The 22291-nt window shown below is 42.8% G+C and overlaps 1 protein-coding gene across 25 annotated transcripts in view; it reads right to left on the bottom strand.

Moving 5' to 3' along the window:
- Positions 1-1404: 1404 nt before the first annotated feature.
- Positions 1405-22291, bottom strand: part of adgrb2 (adhesion G protein-coupled receptor B2) — a 265546-nt gene continuing 244659 nt past the window's right edge. For 13 of the 25 annotated variants that reach the window (XM_085147628.1, XM_085147623.1, XM_085147625.1 and 10 more), the window contains 3 exons: positions 21574-21609; positions 19152-19265; positions 8903-10769 (listed from right to left, as the gene is read on the bottom strand). In XM_085147628.1, the coding sequence (XP_085003754.1) occupies positions 10356-10769; positions 19152-19265; positions 21574-21609 (564 nt within the window). In that variant the 3' untranslated portion in view covers positions 8903-10355. Of the gene's footprint in view, positions 4535-8058; positions 8113-8902; positions 10770-14882; positions 16647-19151; positions 19266-21573; positions 21610-22291 lie in introns of those variants that run through there. The other 12 variants (XM_085147630.1, XM_085147647.1, XM_085147644.1 and 9 more) reach the window with 10 other exon arrangements.

Genomic DNA, 22291 nt, shown 5'->3' with positions numbered 1-22291 from the left:
TGCTGGAATCACACCACATGGCAGTGACTGTCTCCTAAGGTAGCCTATGTAGTAATATGATAAAGCACAGAGTTTAGTTTTATTCAGTGTTGCCATGTTGCTAGTTATATATGACAAAACTAGCGGATCCTGTGAGTGTGTAAATAAAGGTATATTACATTTTGTGGGGACCCTGCAGTTCTGGATTAGTTGCTTAGGATGGAGTATGGTACTCCAGCACTGGGGAAAAAAATAGCTTCCTCTGTAAGTCCTATCCTTGTTTCTGGACATTGCCAATACTGTAACATCATCCTCTAAACGAACAACAAGACAAAAGGTGAACAAGAGTGCTTGTTTCAGAAGCTGTAGCCAAGACATCCGGGAGGAGGGGGGCTCACCATGTTTTTGCTGCATTGCTATTTTTGTTTGCCCCGGCTATATTAAACTTTCAGGACTTGCTGCAAAAACATGCTAATCTCCGAGCGCCGTCAGGAACACGTACGTCTGGCTCTGAGGTTTCTGCTGGACGTGGCCTGTGTCGAGTTGAAATTTGTCATATCTTCCTCCCGCCGATGTCTGTCCCCTCTTCACGTTTTTTTTTTTCACTGTTATTTGTCAACAGAGTCTCTCCTTAGGTCACCAGTGAAACACCAGCACTGCAACTTAATTACCCACAAACCTTTGGGAGAAATAGCCAAGAAGTCCCTCTTATCACTGTGACTCTTCTGCCAGAGGTAATGTGAAAACTCCTTCCGTGCTTTTACTCTGTCACCATGCATTTCATCCTTGGGGCTAGCTTTTCTTCCTCATCTGACCTCTCTCTCATCCCTCTCCCTCCCTTGAGAAAGTTCCACTTGGTGGCCTTTCTCCGGGGTGACTGATGGCTCCTCTATGGGCAGACTCATCCAGACTTAATTACCCACAAGCCCCTCGGAGGGCAAATGCAGAGTGACCGAGGCATGCGCACTATGTCATCCCCTCTTCCCCTCTTGCTCCTTTAGTCCAGCATCGCTGAGTGGATTGTTAAAGCCCATCCACTGTGTCTATTTTTCACTATGTTACATAACAAAACCGCATTTGTTTTTTGGGCGGGTGTGGGTTTGGGGGGTTCTTCCTTGAAAGAGGATGCGATTAGCATAAGTATTACCTTCCCCCCTACCCCAGTTATTCCAGTTTAACCAGACTTCAAACCAGCAGAAATGTTCTTGTTACATTTTCAGACAGACCAGCGGGGCCTCTGATTGGTCACAGTTAAGCTTCAGTGCTGCTGGCTAACAAAGTTTGTCATGCCCAAACACCCTAAGTGGTATTATGAAAAAAAACCAAAACCCCAAACACGGGATTGTACACTCCAAATCAAGACAGAGGCTACTTGTATTCCTCTGCAAATGCCCTTGATGCAGCTCACACCCACACACAACACACTGGGATCGATTTGAAAATTTATTTTCATATAAAAAAGACACTATGAAAACATTAGAGGACTACTTTGTACAATCTTATGTATAAAAAGAACAAAAATGGAGAAAGGGATGAGTTTTCAGTAATAAACCAGCTGGAATGTTGGATGGTTGTAGCGGTCGGGTTAACACTGAAGCATCAGGGTGGAGGGCGAAGGTGAACATGGGGTGGGGTGGGGGGGGTTAAGTTGGCTTGAACATGGAGTTGAGTTGCAAATTCTCTCTCCTTAGCTTTGTACTTGTTTGTGTGGGTTTATTTATATAAGACTGACAGGAAGAAAAATTGAGATGGCATTCTGACCGGCATCTTCTCGTGGTTAAATATGCATCGCAGAAGAGGAAAATGTTGAAGTTTCGAAATGTTAAGACCCAAGATGAATATCTCAATCAGACAGGCAGCGTCTCACTTACCGTTTACTCCGAGAAGAAAACTTAAAAGCCATTCATCAACGAGCCTGAAGCTGTTCACGCCACAATAAACAAATCGGGGAGGGGGGCTGTATCAAAACGTCACATTGTATGAAAATCAAACCTGACTATTTTTCTTTTCTGCTTGTGGGTTTCTGATGGGAAGGGGAGGGGGTCTACAAATGATTGGTTTCTCATGGACTCACATGGGGGCCTGGCAGACAGTCGCTTTGTTCTGTTGGACACACTGTGCAGTAGATCTGGAAAAGCAGAGCCTCCTCACAGAAGGTCAGGTGAATGTGACCTTAGCTCGGCAACTTGGGATCAAACCTATCTCGCTCCTCTGAGAGAGGGCGAGCTGTAGGTTTGCTTATCGGCTGATTAACTTGAAAGGTTAGGAGGGCCGCGCTCTTGTCTCACCATCTGCGCTGTGCTGCTCTACTACCACATTAGGGATCTTTAAACAGATGGTTTGAGGGCTGCATTGGAAAATGTCAGGACAAATCGCCATCCCTGGATAATTACTGTTTTTGAGCGCTCCCCTTCCTCGGTATCTCTGCCTGCCTCTGGCTTTTTTCTTTTTTGCTGTGTATATTTAGAACTTTCCTCCTCGGCTACCATTTTTCTTCGTTTCTTCACCCATAAGCTGTCTCTATTTTTTTTTTTTTTTCTATCCACACTGTTAGATTAATGGCAGCTGCTTTGAACATAGACAGAAAAGTTATGGAGCTATCATTTGAATTCATCCTGCACTCTCTGACACTTTCTCTCTGCTGGTGTGTGGAGGACTGATGTGCTAATGTAGCAGCAGCAGAAAACTGGTCGTCCTCTTGTAACCGCTGAAGTACGGAGGTAGAATGTCAAGCAGAAAGCATCACCATCGGCTCCTCTTCAGTCTGACACCTTGTAGCCTTATAACCTGTGATTCCCTCCCCGTCTTTCTGCGAGTGGGGAATTACATATCTCTGCTCTGCTGCTAGACTTCATGCCTTCTAGGAGCACGACACTGAGTGGGCAGAGTGAGCAACAGAGGAGCGGCGCTGTAAGCAAAGAAAGGCATGTTTGTAGAGCTCGTGATGAAGTCCTCGGATCGTGTGATGTCTCATTACTGGATTCAAAATCCTCCTCAGGTCATTTGAAGCTAACAGAGGTTTTTTGACTGTGGGAAACTGTTCAATTCTTCACTCTAAAGCAGCACATTTCTCAGGATCTCAAAAGCATTCCTTGTAGGCAGAAGTGCCTGAGATACTCTCCTTTTCTGGCTTTAGTACGACTGGTGATGGTTGAACTGGAGTCTGATATTTAAGTCTTATACTACTCTTCTCTTTAAGCAGCAGAGGGGAAAAGAAGGAGATGCCAGAATCTGCATGATTCACATCCTTTTTTGTTTCCTCTCTTGGGGGCACTGGGCGGGGGATCTCACGTGGTGCACATTATGTCAGAAAGCAAGCTCACATTTATGTGCTGTGTAACTGTTTACAGGAAATAAAAAAAAAAAAAAAAAAAAAAAAGATATATAATAAGAATGAAAAAGCATCACAAGCACAAACCCAACCAAATTCTCCAAATGAATCGATTCTTTTTTCATCAATGGGACCATAGAACACAACTCGGTTGGTAGTTATTTGTTTCAGTCGTGTTATTTTTCCTGTAGGGGAGGACATTTGTTTTTTTTGGGGTTTTTTTGGAACCAAACCATAAAAAATATACTGAATGAAGTAATGTGATGTTAACAAAGAGTGCGACAGGAACGGGTGAATAAAAGTGTTGAAATGAAACCTGAAAAACAGAAGAGAGGATGGCACATATCATCGAGAGGCTCTGTCCCCACTCTCCGCCCCCACCCGCCCCCACATTCCCTGTCCGTTCACATAAGAAAAAAAAGGAATAGATAAAGACTGACCAATTTGATTCTCAAGGGGAAAAGCAAATTGAGAACAGGGTGCCTTGGAAGGGAGGAGGAGGAGGAGGAGGAGGGGAGGCCACCCAAGTGTGAGAAACCTCGGTGAGATCTTTTCCCCTTGCTATAAAACAAATATCTCCCACCCCCACCTCAAAGTCATGAAACAATTGAAAGAGGTTATCTTTTTTTATCTTCTCCAGAATAAAATCAAGACAATTTCTCTGAAATAAGTTTCTCATAGTTTTTTTTTCTTTTTTCTTTTAAAGTTCATTTAAAAATCTTCTCTTTTTTTAATCAGTCACAGACATGTCAAGCCCCTGTTCTTTCTTTTCAATAGTCTTTGCGAAAATATAGAGTAGAACAGTCTTCTTTCCATGTCTGTCCGCTGCAGCAGTAAACATACACTATGGGATCCGACAGAGCACATCGCAGGAGATGGGGAGGCGGGGAGTAGTAGAGAGTGTGTGTGTGTGTGTGTGTGTGTGATCCTTGCAGAGAACTCGTGTACCTATGTATAGCTTTTCAGTAGTCCGGTGTCTCTGTGTGCATCTGCACCTCGGCACGAGAGAGCGTGTCTGTTTCAGTGGGTGTGTACGTCTGCGTGTCTTCACACTTCAGTCTGGAAGTCTCCCTCGGATGAGTCGGGGGTGTTAGCCGAGGACGAGTCCCAGTTTTTATTGTGCAGTTCCATCCGGTCCTTCTGCTCCCCGGGCACGATGGACAGCTCGGGGGTCATGGTCTTGAAGCTGTCCCAGGAACTTTGGTCCTCTGGGGTTGACTTGTCCTAATGGAGAAGAGGGACATAGAGAGGGGGCGGGAGGACGACCATGTTAGGAAAATTCTGAAAACGCTTTCATGCCGTCTGATGGAGAATTACATTTTACAAGATAATATTATCCCCGTATCTTTTCCTAATTACAGGCTACAACTAGCACTCATCTGCTTAGTTTAGTGTAAATAAAGAAAAGAGAAAAAAAAAAGGAGGAAAAGGAGGTTGATGACCAATGAGTGATAAGCAACATGCTTATCACTCATAAAAAGGTCTACCGAGTGTAATTTGTGCAAAAACTGAATTTCACGAGAGAGATGTTTTAGCAGAGCACACACACCACCCTAGGAAGTTCGGTTTCATTTAACGACCAGAGCAATAACCGCATTTCACGAGATATCAGAAGTGCAATATTTTTCAGCCTGTGTACCCGCTGTATCTGTGCGTAACACAGTCGTCATGTAAAATAAATGATCGCTACCAGCACAGGGGAGCGCTGACGTTTGGTTTTACCGGCAAATAAAACGATTTCGATAATTAGACTGAACTGTTGAGTTGTTTACCGTCCATGTGATCTTCTAACCGCTCTCGTTCCTTGCCAAGTTGGACTTGTAGCGATTATTCTTGGCCAGTACCAATCACAGTCACCAAAATTCAAATGCTGGCATGCGATGCTTCTGCATATCACTGATGGATGTAATCTCACTGCTTATTTCATTTTTTTCTCTCTTTTTTTTGATATATGTGTATATCAACACGATAACAGCTTCTGGGGCTTCCTGGTGACATGATTTACATTTTTCGTACTTTTTTTCCTAAACTAACAAGCTCATGCCTTCTGCTTCTGGGTCTGTGATGCTCTGTTTTTCTCTCGCTGCCAATTATAGCATATTGGCTTATCTGTACATCCAATGTCTGAATTTGGATTTATGATTGTGGGACTGAGATCTGAGCTCATAAATCTGGCTCTGATATTACATCACTGACCTTCAACAGCTTCTCTCCCTGCCTTCATCTAGTCTTCATTCAGACTTCAAAGTAAAAAATACAGCAACAGAGATATATGACGAGTTTGCCAGTACAATGTTAGATACACTCACCAGTCACTTTGTCAAGTACACCTGTTCAACTGCTCATGAACACAAATATCAAACCACACAATCACATGGCAGCTACAGCAATCCGAGACCATGTCTGCATGCCTAAATGCTATTAAGATTTTCCTGCAAAAACATACTCAGGATTTACAGAAAACATTCCAAAAAAGAGAAAATATCCAGGAGCAAAAATGCCTTGTTGATACCAGAGGACGCAGGCGAATGGTGAGGATCCTTTGAGTTCATAGGAAGGCAACAGTAACTCTCATAACTGCCCGTTACAAATGTGCAAAAGAGCCTTGCTGAATGCACATTATGTTGTGCACCTTGATGCAGACGGGGATACAGCAGCAGAAGCTCACTCCTGTTAGCTAACAACAGGAAACTGAGGCTACAGTTTGCATGTAATCACTAAAATTGGACAACAGAAGATTGGAAAATCGTTGCCAAGTCTGGATCGTTTCTTTGTCAATTTCTGCCTCTGATATTTGGACGGTCGGGTCAGAATTTGGTGTAAAGAGCATGAAAGCATGAATCCATACTGCCCTGTATCATCTCACTGATTGTGGTGTAATATTGGAGGGGATATTTTGCAACATCACAGTATATTTGAGTATAGTTGCTGACCGTGTCAGTCCCTTTATGAACACAGTGTACTCATCTTCTGATGGCTGCATCCAGCAGGATAACGCACCAGGTCACAAAGCTCAGATCATCGCAAACTGGCTTCTTCAACATGACAGTGAGTTCATTATAGTCACTGGCCTCCACAGTTAGCAGATCTCAATCAATTAGAGCATCTTTGGGATGTGGTTGAACAGTAGATTCACATCATTGGTGTGTGCCTGACAGAGCAGATCTGCAGCAACTGTGTGATGCTATCATGTCAATATGGACTATAATCTCTGAGGAATGTTTCCAGCACCTTGTTGAATCTATGCTATGAAGAATTAAGGCAGTCCAGTCAGCAACGCAGTATGTGCAAGGTGTACCTAATAAAGTGTCTGGTGAGCATAATTAAATCAAAGAAATACGAATAATAGGAATACGAAAATCGGGAACATGTTTCAAAAAAATCCTTTAAAAACAATTCAATGGGAACATTTTATTTAGCCTGCAGGGAGTTTTGGAGACGGATACACCGCAACATTCAACAAATCATTTCTTAGCACTGCACTTACAGGGTTGTAACAGTGCACTAAATTAGCATTTCCATATGAACCTTGATTTCCAAGTTGTGATATGGGTAAGTTGCACAGATAAGAAAAAACAAAAAAATAAATATTTTTTGTCCATTTCAAGTCTCACTGTAAAGGTTCAGGCTACTTCTGGTCTTTTATTTGCAGTAATGGCACACATCTTCTGTCTCCTAACTCTCTAAACCAGAAATAAACTCACAAAAAGCATGAAAGCTTCTAAGCACGGGGTCTGTGATGGAAGCGTGCGGCCTGCAGATGAGCCCGCCATGCATGTAAAATACATGTCGGGGGATTAGCCAAAAAATGGAATTAGAGGAGGTGGCATTATTCATCAGATAAGGGCCATTATTCAAATTGGACTCGTTATCTCCCGACAATCTCACACAGTGATTTCACAGACACAAATGGGGAAAGACACCAGGGATCGCTGGAATAAATGACTCTTGGTGGAGCAAAAACATACAAAGACAAAAGAACAAGGTGGACCACTTGTGATGCTTTCCACAGACACAATGAATCCAGCTGCTTTGTTTTTACTGAGCTGGAAATTCATCTTCTAAAATAATCATTCAGAAGATGAATATATAAAGTATTTTCACTGGTCATCTTGAGAGTAGATGCCCGTCTGGACGTATAATTGAGAAGAGAGAGAGCGCTACCGTTTCTGTTCTTCATCGCCACCTCCCAGTAGCTCTCTTGCAGCTTTCACTTTTTTGTTTTATTTTCCACAATCTTACCTTTGCTTTATTTCAGAAACTCCTCTGAAGTACTCACATATAACTCATTTTGAGTTATTCACACCCTCAGTCCCTGTCTGTCTCCACACACACACACACACACACACACACACACACACGCACGACTCATTGATCTGCAGTTGCACAGCACTCCCACCCCCCCTCGCAGTGTGTGTTGATCGTTGCTGAGGCGCTAGGGGGCAATATCTGCCTGATTATCATTCTCCCTGCGTCACAGCTTGACAGTTGGTAAAATGAATACAAAAGGCATAATCTAGGAGCCAATTTGCATGCTAAATGCTGGCGAAGGAACATTTTGTAATGCAGGACTGTGGGTAATGCTGCAGTTAAGCCCAACTTTATCCCTGGGAGACTAGGCTAACGCGATTGTGCTGCTACTGCGTGTCTACCCCTTCCCGTTCACCATCTCTGCCTGACTCCGTTCCCTCCTTGCCCTCGAGCCCCATCTCATCCCTCTCTCTTTGCCAGAAACCCCCTCTACTTACACTCGATGAGTTCTTTTCACCGCCGGCAGACGAAATGCTCCATCGCTTTTCCCTCTGTGGTGATGAAATGGGAGGGAGAAGACAAGGACGGGGTGAGAGGGAGAGAGACAGAGGAGGACAGAGGAGGAGGGAGTGGGGTGAGGTGGGGGGTGAGGATCACAGTCACTGACAACTCTGCCCTGAAACAACAGCATTGTTCCCACACCTTCATCAGGTGAGCAGGCAGTTGTTGCTTTGAGTTTACACCTTACCCCTCGTCTCTCCCCGTCTCCATCTCTCTCACCAGCTCTCACGAAAAAAAAAATAAAAAAATATATATATATATAACACTCACACACACACACACACATCATGCACACATGGACAGAAACAGTGCAGACAGTGATCAATGTCAGCATGGTTACAGTTGAAATGTGTTGGAACAGCCTATATTTTCAATATCCTGATCCGTCAGTGCTTAGAGGTGAACTGTGAATGCGAGGACAGAGTGAAAGAAAAGACTCTACATGCTACACAGCTAACAGTAACTAACAGTAACTACGACTACTATATAAGGGATGCGAGTATGAGTATAATCTCATTCTTGAAGCCCTCCTGCACAGTGCCGGAGGGCTTTGAAGCTCATGTTTTTGGAATGATGTTGAAAGAAGATAACTAATCTGGTTATTAGTGCAAGGAAATGCTATCTTTGCTATCTGCATTATTGATTTTACACTGTAGGTGTTAACATAGCACATAAAAAAAAGTTCAAGCTGGGCTATAAAGTGGACGCTGCTGACTCTGTATGTTCTGCCTTTGGCTCAAACACATAAACCGTGTTTCCCCGGCTGTAACGTTGCAATCCTTCTTTTTTTTTTTTAAGTCCAAAAGTGTCTGGCATTGGAGTTCTCTTGGTTATTGTGCTGACAGATCAGCGGCTTCATACAGCTATGTGTTTATGCCGCGGTGGGCTTGAGGTGGGGACTCATTATTTGGACTCTAACTCCCAGCCCGCCTCAGGAACGGCCCCAGATTGATTCCCAGCAGCAGTTAATATCGAACATATTGACTCAAGCTTTTCTTTTTTATCCTACATAGTTTTAAGTTTCTGCAAAAAGTTTGCAAAACACCCAATTCTATGTTCGTATTTATTCTTTTCTTTCTCTATAAAATAGTGAATTGCACAGCTTTCTTTCAGGGAGAGCTTCGCAGAGTTTGTGTGGGTGTTTGGAAGTGTGTCTTGATGTGTGTGACTAGATAAAAAGATGCCAAAATGGTGCTGCTTTGTTAGATTAAAGAGTCTTCCCCTTTAATGTCAAAAAATGACTGTTCAGGAGTCAGATTTACTGTTATCGTGCTTCTTTCTTTCTTCGATCATGTCAATATAAGCTGTGAGCAAAATCTTGTCTTGGGCATGTCCACACTTTTTCTAGCATGGTTGCTGTTTTCAGATCACTCCCAGGAAGTCCCATTATAATCATATTGATCTGTGATGCTGTTTTGGCCCCTGATTTCCTGGATGTGACAGACTGGGATCGCACCATGGATCTCCAAATCTGCGCATAGAGCAAACAAATCCTATTTTAAACCACCCACAATTCTTATGGAGGATGATCACTGGTTATAACAGCTTGTTCTCCAGCACCAACCGTGCAGCTTTCATGTCTTGATGCACGCTCAATCATCCAGGTACGGAAATAGCACAAAGTGGATTCTGTTTATCTGGATGCAGCGTTTTCATTGGGAGAAACTGAAAACTGAACTACCTTTGACATGAAGCCAACATTACAGAGACACAAGGGCAACTGGTCATAACGAGACTGAGAGGAGTGCCCTAAAAACAGCAATCATGCTGAAAGTGGTCCAAAGTGCACAAGAAGACTTTGATATACCTTATTTATATGCGTCAAAAGCCACTAGAAAAGCCAAGCATATTAGGGTTTAGGCAAAAGGTTAAACTTAATGGACCATTTCTGAAGGCTGAATTTATGGCTCATTTTTCTTACATGCTTCAGTCATGATAATGAGTACCTTCATATTTCTGCCTTTCATCAATCAAAATGGCAATTTGCGATTTAACAACTACCCTTTAAAAGCCCAGTTTATGCACAATCAGTGCTCACAATTGTACCAAACAATACAGGTTTACATACCTTCGCAATTTAGCACACAAAAGCAACTCACCTGCAGCGCTCCACTGCTGTTTAATGAGGAATCATGGGGTCCCGAAATGTACTTTCCATTATAGTTTTGCAGATACAGCAGGGGAAAATTGAACTCATGTTGCTACTAGCACTGCAAGACCCCAAATACACCGTCTAACGCTGGGTAAAGAGGTTGGAGCCAGAAAGCAGAAAATTTTGCCCTGCACTTAAAAGTTTCAGGCAAGCTATGAGGTAGAAAACGCTACAAGCTGCAAGCACAACAAAGCGAAGTGAAGAGAACACGTAGGGAGTCCGTGGGAGGGTACGCACTAAAACAACGCTACAGAACAAACATCTAAGGCCATCTCTAGAAGCCTCTGCTACAATGTTGGTGGATGAGGCCCACTCTCTGCCACTCAGAACCCCCCTCATTTGGACTGTGGAATTGGAAAATCGTGTCTGAGTGTGGGTGAGCAATGTGGCAGGCTGTCTCTGGGAGATGACAGGTGGGTTGTGGGTAAGTGGGTTAACTTTACCTTTGTTGACTTGGATGCCCATGGTTCTGCTGACTGTCTGGCTACATTCAAACTGGGACATGACAACAAGCATGCAACACAAAGCCCAGTCAGCAAACAAAGGACATAAAACAGGAAGAAAAAAAAAGAGAAATCAATAAAATGTTGTAGTAAGGCAAAGAAAAGACACCGAGAATTAGGTTCTTGACATGTGTGAATACATAAATAAACTCAAACTGTGACTGGACATGAAGCGAACTGAAATCACAGTTAAACAAGAACAAAATGAAAGTAACATCAAACAATGCAGGAGCAGATTGAGTGGATGCCAGAATACAATGGTCATTTGCATCTATCAGTGGGCTTCAGGGTCACTGAACCGGACCTTGCCTGTTTCAACATTTCTGTGTGTTTATTTCATTATATCATCAAGGTAATGACTGAATCTAGATTGCCTATTCACCACTGGCATAATATATTAGGTGGAGGGTTGGGAGGGGGCAGAAATTGTCCATGCATAGCAGTCCTTAGCACCGTTTACCCCCTTAGCTGGGAAAGAATCTGTGTCACAAGTAATAAGGCCCTTCAAAGGAGCCAAATTTGGAGAATGTAGGGTAAATAAATTCCATTAGTGTAACACATTGCAAACAAACGAGCAATCAGACACACAGGCTTGGTTTGCTGCTGCTGTCTGGGCCTCTGCAATCCAAGGCCACTGCTTCTATAGAGAAAACAGTTCCAGCATGTGATTTGGACCTTTTCACCTCCCTTTAATTGGCCCAAGGACACTAAATGAGCTAAATTAGTATTGTGCCTGTTGGTGCACGAAGCCAGTGTAAGGCTTGTTCCGCCTGGACTACCCGTCCCCTCATTAGGAGCCACTGATAGAGCCAGTGTGCTAACGCTATACTTCGCCAAGCGCTCAGTTTTCATGGGCAATTTGTGTGGAAGGATGAAAACAGCTGATGAATTTATACTCGGCATGAAGAAGGGGAGGGGGAGGCAAGGAAATAATTAAAAACAAGCTAATGAGAGGAATTAATTATTCAATTAATGCCTCAAACGTGACACCCAGGGCTGAGTTTAGAGGGAGGAATGGGAAAATGAGGGAGACAGCGAGAGGGAAAATGTCAAGCTGCGAGGACGAATAGAGGGGAGAATGAGATATGAAGAGGAAGAAGAGGGGAGGACTTGCTTTATTACTGGAATGTGAAATTGAAACTCCTTAGCTTAATGCCGGCAAATTGACTATCGAGACCTACGGGGTTTGCAAGTGCAGGCAAATTGCCCTGACTGAGTCAACAAAAATTGGCTTCTTTGTCATTTAAAATTATACATCTTCATTTTACATGAAACATTCTCGGAGCTTGCACATTACCCTGGCTAAATTTCCCTACAGTGGCCTCAAAACCTTGCTGGAATATCAATAAATATCACTAAGACAGCACCCAAGTCTCACCTCACTTTAATGGAGAAGGCTAATGGAGTATCCTCCTAGACAGACTATGCACCAATATGCTTCCATGTGTAGCCTAACAGACAAGGATTTCATAGTGTAATTCTCACACATCCCTACAGCCATTTCAGGCTGAATTGCTACATGCTTTCATAATCGAAAATTTGCCGTTCCTGCTCTGATCTAGCATCAGTAAAAAAATAAAAATAAAAAACAAAGCAGGGCTTGTTTTCTCTCTGTCTCTGTCGCTCGCCTCTCCTTTTTCCTTCCCGCTGTGTTCTGCGTAAGTCCTCGCTGTCTTTCAGGAGAGGGAAGCCAATCCACGCTTCATTTAATCAAGAACACAGCAGACGATGGGATAGAAATATAACCCATCTGAGAGCTAAAAAATACATCAGCCAAGTCATTATGCAGTGGAAGCGCTCTTTCTCACACTCACACACCCACCGTCCATCCCACACACAGCGAGGCACAACACTGCATCATTGGGCACTGCATGCAAATTTGTGTTATGACCTTCTGAACTCTGTGGAATGGATAGAAAATGACAGGCTAACTCCACAGTGACAGAGGCCAAGAAGCTGTTCTAAATCTAAACATTAGTGTAGACACTAATGCTAATACATACTGTGTTACACGCTCTCTGTCTTTTAGTAACCCCACTGACTCCATTTGTATCCTGCCTCGTTTGTGGAATGCACAATGAAACTACGCTCCATCCATCTGCTAGCCATATGGCCCCAGTCAGAGCATCTACTGTACTTAAAACAGAGTAGGATTTGAATTTGTTTTCATCATTAGCATTAATGTGAAGGCCCACTTTCTGTCCACTTCAGCAGAGTGTAACACAAGTGTTATCACTGCAGATATCATTCTCATATGTGGGCAGATGACTTTGTAACTGTACAGAATAACCACTTGATTCCTGGTCAGTAGCTGCTGTTCTTGGGTCAACAAAGCAAAATAACAGCTAACAATTTAAGACTAACTTATACAACTCTCAAACCAAGTTCTCAGTTGCTATGTGTCTGCATTAAAAAACGCATCAAAGAAGTAAGAGGAATACAATATACTGCCCTTAGTATTCACTCGTCGGCCTTTATACACATACAAATTTGAGTGGCATACAATTCTTAATCCATTGGGTTTAATATGATATCAGCCCAGAATAGCTTCAACTATTCTAGGAAGGCTTTCTTCAAGGTTTAGGCATTTTTTCTGGGAATTTTTGACACAAATGTTAGAGAGAAGTCCTGGCCTCCAGTCTCCACTCTAATTAATCCCAAAGGTTTTCTATCGGGTTGAGGTCAGGACTCTCTGAGGGCCAGTCAAGTTCTTCTACACCAAACTCGCTTATCCATGTCTTTATAGACCTTTGTGCTCTTGTATGCAGTCATTTTGGAACACAAAGGGGCTATTCCCAAACTGTTCCCACAAAGTTGGGAGCACGAGATTGTCCAAAATGTCTTGGTATGCTGACCCATTAAGAGTTCCTTTTTACTGGGACTGAAGCCCAACTCCTGAAAAACAACCCCACACCATACCAAACACCCCTTCCACCAAACTTTACACTTGGCACAGAGCAGTCAGACAAGTACCGTTCTCCTGACATCCACCAAACCCAGACCTGTCCATTGGATTATCAGATAGAGCGTGATTCGCCACTCCATAGAACATTTTTTCACTGCTCTAGAGTCCTGTGGTGCCATCCTGTGTGCTTTGTGATGCTTTGGACTGCGCTTGTTGATGCAAGGCTTGGATGCAGCTGCTTGGCCATGGAAACCTATTACATGAAGCTCTCTATGACTCTGCATCCACTCACCTGGCTCTGTGATTTAACCTGGCCTACCACTTCTTAGATGAGTTCCTAATCATTTCCATTTCCTTAGAGCAGGGGTCTCGAACTCCAGGCCTCGATGGCCGGTGTCCTGCAGGTGTTAGATGTGTCCTTGATCCAACACAGCATATTTAAATGGCTAAGTTACCTCCTCAACATGTCTTGAAGTTCTCCAGAAGGCCTGGTAATGAACGAATCATTTGATTCAGGTGTGTTTACCCAGGGTGAGATCTAAAACCTGCAGGACACTGGCCCTCGAGGCCTGGAGTTTGAGACCCCTGCCTTAGAGTAACCATTTTTTTTCACAAATGCTTGTAGAAGCAGCCTGTATACTTAGGTGTTTGACTTTACACCGTGGCCATGGAAGTGATTGGAACACTTATATTCAATAATTTGGATGGTTGAGTGAATACAATATAGTGCATATGCTTGTGTTAGGCTGAAAAAGACATTAGGTGTGTTTCTGATGAGTTTTTTAGGAGAATATGCAACACAAAGCCAAATTTAAATTTATTTTCAGACTGTGGGAATATGTCTGCTAGCTTCAGAACGGATAGACAAGGTGATCTTCAGCATGGAGGTTAATGGGGACTCTTGCAGTAGTCTGTCTGGCTCCTACTTCTTTCCAGTCACATATTTCCTATCCTTTTCAGTCTATTAAGTAGAATGCTTATTCAGCCTCTGGACAGACATCTGGTAAATATAAGGATTACCAGATACCAGGTAGCACAGATTTAACAAGAATATGGCTGTATGAGATTGGAAGAAAAAGGAGAGACAAGAAAAGCAAAATGAGGAGTTTGAAGTGTGTTGATTCTATCTGTGAGGGTACATGTAATGCCTAAGACCACTGTAAGCCCACTGCACTTACATGGAAAATTGGATAAGATGTGAAAGCAAAAAAAAAAAAAAAAGTGTCTGTGTCTCTTTGTGTTTCTGATATCCACTCATCTCCCCAACACAGCCAACACAGAGCTCCTACCTGAAGAGAGCAAAATGAATCAGGTCTCTTCTGACCCCTTTTGCAATATTTTTGAGTGTTTCATCAGCACACATAAAAGTGCATAGTGTTTAGTCCTTTTTAGTGCATGAGTTTATGAACATAATATCATGGTTTATGAGGTGGTTATAAATCATTTTGGATGGGCTGTTGTCTTTACAGACTGGTTTATTATGTGGTTATGGTGTTTAGATCGTAAGATTTAACTCAGGCACTGAAAATGGACACAATGGATGCACCTTTTTTTCACAACATAAAAAACATTACAAAATCAGGATATTAAGAAAAAAAGTTCACTCATGAACATCCAGTCCTGTATCACACAACTATACAAGTCCTGGACATCCGTCCAGATAAAGTCGCTCCAGATTTAGTTTCAATATGAAACTGCAAAGGGCTTAATGAAGGAGGAGGAATTAGCATTCATTACCTGAACGCTGAGGCATGAGGGTGTACGCGACGATGCACAGAACTGTTACACCACACCATACCACTGGGAAGGGGGGTTCAGTATAATATTAAGGTTCATCAAATACAGATACTTCACAATGAGGAAGCACCGACAGGTGGAAAATGAGCAGCTACAGGTGGTATAGTTTGACACCGTTTGTTTTACTGTAATTACACATGATAAATTCTTGCAGACCTGCAGCTAGTACCATGGTTGCTAAGTTTAATTCCTCCTTTAATTACTGTGTATGGACATGCTAACAGATTTGCTGTTAACATTCTTGTATTTTCTCAAAAAGTAGTACAAAAGATTTGCACAAAAGTATGCATTTCATTCCTGCTCTCAGATTAATTTGTAATTAGCTGTTTAAACTAGTCAAGTAACCTTCACATTTACTATCTAAATTAAACTAGATAATTAACTTGCCGACTTCGTTAGCTTTTTTAAACTGCTGTCTTGGGTTGGAACATTTCAGGTTTTAAAAGGAGAATATTTATGGGCACTGAATGTGCACTTTATGAAAACCTACAAGCTACACGTCCCAGAAAAAGGCTGGGTGTGTAAAATCTTTAGAATCATTGTAATACAGGTATTCCTACTATTCTCACCATGATAATAATCAATGTGTAATTTGTCACATTTTATTTTTAATGCTTCTGCAGGTGCAACGCTTTATTACTATGACATACTCCAACAGAGTTCAGGTTCATAAACCTGGTTCATAAACCTGAACTCTTACGCCTTCAAGGACAGCTTGTTCAGTGTTTCTTTTTATTGTTTTAGGCAATGCTCAGATACAGTCTATACCAAGCTATCTTCTGTAATACAGCGGACAAATGGAAGGTCATCCATTCGCACTACTTATCAACATGTAAAGAAATCCAAAGCCTGACTAACCCAGTCACAGCTGATTTAACTGCAATTGAACAATTATTCTGGGGGGAGGAATTCAACCAGCAGACGCTTCAATGTGAAATGCGTAAATGACTGTATGAAAACACAGCTTCAGGACAAAAGGTGGCAAACTATGAGGTACAAACTGTAGCATGTAGGTACACTGCCTACTTTAGCAGCATTAGAGGGGCTTTACACCACAAGGTTTATGTTGTTTTAGCACGTCTTACTTTGACTTTCTTTGTAAACCAGGGATGCTCTGCGAACTAGAGATGGCTCAGTGTTGTGCCTCGGTGGAGGGGGAGGGGGGACCTGTTGTGGGCGAACACCAGCCATGGTAGTTAGAAGGGCAACAGGGGTATTTAGGGTTCCGTTTAAAGCACTGTTTTATGATAACATTATGTAGGCAACTGGACCAAGGGGTTGCAATGAACTGGCCGACCTCCTATATCATTAAAAAGGTGAGACACTCAATAGAGCCTGTCCTTAAGTGACAAAGTCAATTGGCCATATGAAGTTAAAGGTGAATTTCAACTTCCACGGTACTTTGGGTGTCCATCCGTGAGGAGATATCCTCGCGAAATGCCATTTTGTTTGCAATTAAATCACTCATGTAGGATATGTGAAAATCACTGTCACTCTGTCACACGCTGTAGAAGGGAGGTTATTAAAGTAATTATGAAACGATTATATCATTACTCATGCAGTAATTGTCTCCTAAACACAGTTTATGTGCTCCAAACACAGGCAGTGCATCACAGTGATCTCAAAACATAAAACGGATAAACACAAAAACAAGAAGGAACAAGTGGACACACACACACACACACAGAAACAAGTTATGGCCACATCCACACACAGAGAGACATGCTGCCACACACGTAGGCTCTGTGATACGTGAGTGTATGAACGTGCACATCCGCTCGCACAGACTAGCACAAACCCCTCTCATCTCCATAATTACTGTATAGTCAGCATGTCCGTGTCTGGGGGTGACTCTCAAAGTGAGATGTTGACAATAGCAGAGGCGAATTCAAGCTGGGGCCTGTCAAAGACCTGACGCTGATAGCATTATCCGTGTAATTATTCGCAGTTAAGTGAACGGCCTACTTACTTTTAACATAATGGAATTGGAGGATTGAGCCGTACCGGTGCTGTCCTTTCACATCATAACTCGCGTGACGTCATTAACCAGGAGGAAATACGCGCTCCGATTTGACTTAATTACTTTAAACACGGCCCGTCTATTACTCGTGGCTGCTCTCTCGCTTCTTTTAACGTTTCGGGCATAATCTCAAAGCACACCTGAGCTCCCTCTGAAGCACATTAGCATGCTACGGCGCAACTGTTGTTAAGAGCCGCAGACTTCTAATATATGGCTCGCTCTTTTGCGAGCGCCTGCCATTTTTCTTCTCCTCCATAAAGTAGTTGCTTGGCATGAGCGAACGTGGAGTCAGCCAGCGCTTCTGAAAATCTTGATCAAGACGCAGAGCAAATGAGGAGTGAAGTAAAAGGCCGCTGCTCTGGCAATGGGAAACTGCAACATGTTTCCCTCTGTGTGTCTTCACAGCATGGGGAATATGAGAGATGTCAGACTAGCCTCTGTTCCTCCTCTGGCGGTGTAAATTAGATGTGAAACCAGCATACCATCGATGCCAGGGGAAAGTACACCTATCAAGGTTGGCTAACTCATCATGGCTCCACGCACTAAAGCGCAGCAGATGAGTGGAATGCAGGCGTGTACGCGTGTGTTTAAATCTTAATGAAAGTAGCCCTCTGAAGGTCAGCGTGGAGCAAGCGGGGGACTCTTTCGTCTGCTGCTAATGATGCATTAATGATTCAAGGAGGCGTCTTTGTCTCATGCGCACAGGTGCCCACCCAGGCATCCCCCATGGACACACACTTCGTGGCCTGTGCAGGCACACACACACACAGACACACACTTAAAAGAAAATTTCCATACAGCACAAAGAAAATTAAACGGACACATTAGCCGGTTCGACACAGGCACAGACGAAACCATTTGTGCGTATGGACAGATGTGCTGTTGTTGTTTCTTTTTCTTTTATTTTCCCTTTTGTGTAATTAATTGCGGTGAGATAGTTTGGTAAGGAGTGACAAACAGTTTCACAGGTATTAAAACTGCAGCATTTGGATTTCATTAATCCGCTCTGATTGATTACCCCTCTGCTAAAAGCTCGTGCGATCAACTCATTTGATATTCTCTTAATAAGGCACCGAGCACAAGTGAAAATAAATGAGGTTCAGGCCAATTACATCAGGTACAAAAGTAATTTACAGTATGAAAGATGGAACAGAATGTGCCTCTAAAGAAATATTTATAAGGCAGTTAATGCTCAGTTCTTCGGGACTGTGATAATAAGTGTAACAATGAATTAATCAAACGGCAATGAAAACACTGTATACAGTATTCACATTGCATTTAGATTTCCTTGTTAGCGCAAACAATGTTTTCACATTTCTAAGACAGCAATTTGCCATGAAAAAAGGAAACCATAATGAATACAGCTGCTTTCAAATCTACCTCATGTTTGTAAATGAGTGGGAGCTTTGCTCGGAATTTTTATGCCTATAATTGGCTGAAAGCTGCATTTACGAATAAATACAATGTCGCCACTACAGCGCTGATAATATTTAGTCATTGTTGACCACTTCCTTTGAAGCTAGTTATTGTGTCCCAGAAATGGCACGGAATGGGGGGTGTGGGGCGTTGGGGGTTTAATTATTGTATAGGATAGGAGGTGGAGGTGCACGGGTGCAGTGGGTTCCCATCCTGCCTCGGGGCAATGATCTTACCTTGAATGTGGACATGGCTGGGTCCCTGCTATACCTGTCTATGGTGTGGAACTTGGACGAGTGGTTGAGCTCATGGTACAGCTCAGAATGTCTTTTGCGAGTGTGCATCACTTTCTGGAAGGGAAGAAAGGAAGGGACAGCAGAAATGAAGCAAATAGAAACAAACCAAAAAAAAAAAAAAAAGAATGAAGGGAGGGAGAGCCGTGTAGGGACAGGCAGGGGGAATGAAAATGGGCAAAATGCTGAGGGACTGCAGTGATGCCAGCCATGAAAAGGGGGGTTAGAGCGAGACACTGTCGATCGATTGCTGGCTCATGCTCATCCATTATCCACTTCCTCTGTCTTTAAGAATTTGGCAACTGTGAGTGCTGCAGAAGCGAGGCCTTTACATGAATATCTGGTGAAAATGAGTGACAAAAATGCCATTGTCACAGCCTGGTTCTTGCTAACTGGTGATCCTGTTAAATCAGGATTTCTTTTTTGTCAAACTCATTAAAAATCTAACAGATGGGCTAGAATTTAACTCTTACCCTCACTGAAATTATATTTATCAAAAAGCTGCCATCCCTGTGTTCCGAATGTGGCTGTCCCGAAGGGAGTTAAACCCGGATCTGTAATTCTCTGACAGCGAACTGCATTTGTCAGTGCCACTGCTGTCTCTCCGTACTAATGGGCAGTGCTGGAGCTGCTCGGCGGTTGCTAATCGTCAAAGCAGCTTGTGAGGTTGAAAGTGACACAGGGGCAGGATGCCAGCACTCACACCCGCACACTTACTGGCCAGTTGGCGCTTAGCACTGGCTCCAATTACTTCAGAGTGGGTACTCTCATCTCTGCTCAGTTAGAAGGTGCTACTATCTCCTTGACTTCTTCTACAGTTTTAGGATTTCAAGAATCTCAAATGTAACATACAAAATAAAGAACAATCAACGGCAGTGCATTATAGAAAAGGTCGGAAGTAAGGTTGCACAAACAGAGCTTAAGGGCAATTTTAAGCTAAGTTCGTCAATGGACCTAGGCTTGTCCAGCAAGGCCAGTTTGTCATTCTTCAAGATAAGCTACCATCTTGCTATGACTATACATACATTTAGGCTTAGTTAGGACCGGGGTTTATTCAAAATCTGCATTATACTGGTACAGTTACAGTTGGTACCTGCTAGACAGTAGCCCCTGCCTTCACACGACTTTTCCAAGTCCATTCTAAAGACTGGAGCCAACTTAGCACTAAAGACCAGGCTTAGTAAATACCAGTTGGAGCAACTGGTCCCACCACTTTATAGTGTCTGAAATAAAAGAGCGGATATACCAAATTGTACTGCAATGTTTTCTTATTGAATGCTCTTTCTTTCAAGATATCCAGCTTGAAGTCAAATACTAAAGAGCATAAACTTAAGAGTATAAGGTATTACTTTCCCTGAAACACATAATTAGATTTCTAATTTGTTTAAGTATTCAGTATATTCGTAAAAAAGAAGTTCGCTTTTGACAGTCTAAAGGGATGAGCCAACTCTATCAATGGAGGAAAAAAAAGCATGGTTGAAAATGGATTTACCTTTCATTAACTCATAGAAGTGTACACTTTGCTGTTTTAGTGGTTCGTCTATGTCTCTTTCTCAAAAATCAATAGTCAGTTGGTGAGAAAAGGGTTGCTTTCAAGGAGAGCCAGTTTCCTTGTTCATGCAGAAGCCACAGATGACTCCAGATAAATAGGCCAGATAAGTAAAATGATCAGCTGTAATCAGTGTTAGTAGCTTGTCCTCACTCATACCCTTTACGTAAATGATATGTGTCCATGGCGGGAGGTGAATGTCCAGTCTCTGCATTGGCCAATACTCAAAGGAGTTCTCAGGGAGGGCAGCAGTGTTACAAGATGGCTTGTATTTTATTGCATAGAGACTGGCGATTCACGGGACACTCGAGTCATTTTTAACACAAACATACTCACAGACACTGCCAAACCATCTCGTTCCAACAGATATAACCAGCAAACCAACTGCGGCCACATACGGTATGTGTCAACCCAGGACGGAATTACTAGTTTTTATCCAGACACAAGAAGCATTTTACTGTTTCTTCAACCAGGACCCCAAAAAAAGACATGACAAACTCATTGGATTTAACTGTGCATGTCGTTTGGAAGGTTTGGTTTCCAGATTCAAATAACACATCCGCTTGTTCATAAAGACGGACTGTAGGTAGGGACGGCTTGACTGGCCAATGTTGGAGAAACAGCATACTATGTAAGATAAGTCTGAAACAGGTCACTGATCTGAGAGCAAGGGAGACACAGGAGCGAGGGAAGGGGTTTAGCAATGCTTTTTTTTTTTTTTTTTTTTTACTCCTCTAGGCGTTACTCAAGTCCTGGCAGAAGCACAAGAAAGCAGAGACAGGCTGATGACAGGGGGGATGAGGTCCGAGATCTTACCTCGAAGTCCAGTTCAGAGTACCGTACTCTTTTCCTCTGGAAGAGGAGGGGGGCAGGGGGAGAGAAGAAAGCATCAATGACCACCCCTCGACCACCACAGAATTCTCTTGATCTCAGTGTCTTTGTGGATCTTTCAGTGCCATTGTTCAGTAACAAGAGGACGGCTAATATTCACCGGCTGCCCAACATGATACAGACATTTATTTACAAATGTCATGGAAAAAAAGGCAAATTGTTCAGCCTATTTCAATGTAATGAGATTAGTGGAGTGGAATAACCCAGAATTACAATGAAATATAATTTCTTGGCTCACATACCCTCAAATACAATCGCTACAGCCTTGGTGTAAATCGTCTTCTCTGCTATTTTTGGAGAATTTGTTGAAGACATCCAGATTAAAAAAGCTGCCACAAACATGTGAGGGATGTGTTTCATCCTCTAATCTTGTTTGGACCCCACCGCTCTCATCTTAAGTGCTTCTTTAGCTATAGTGAGTGGCACACAAGCCGCCAATTTAACAGCTGCAGACATTTCCAACTCATCTGGCCCCGACTTTGCACTGAATTACATTCCATCTCTGACTTCCTCTCTGGCTCTCACTGTCTGCCAGATTTGCATTTGGCAGGGAGAGGAGTTGCTCTCTACAGTTAGTTAAAAGCAGTATTCATTCTTTGATAGGGCAGAGTTGCTGATCTGATGCTACGGCGGCCAAGGTTTT

Source organism: Neolamprologus multifasciatus, chromosome 22 (assembly GCF_963576455.1).
Source record: "Neolamprologus multifasciatus chromosome 22, fNeoMul1.2, whole genome shotgun sequence".
Taxonomy (NCBI): domain Eukaryota; kingdom Metazoa; phylum Chordata; class Actinopteri; order Cichliformes; family Cichlidae; genus Neolamprologus; species Neolamprologus multifasciatus.
Note: the sequence above shows the minus strand (reverse complement) of the source record. Positions and strands in the feature narration are given on the sequence as shown.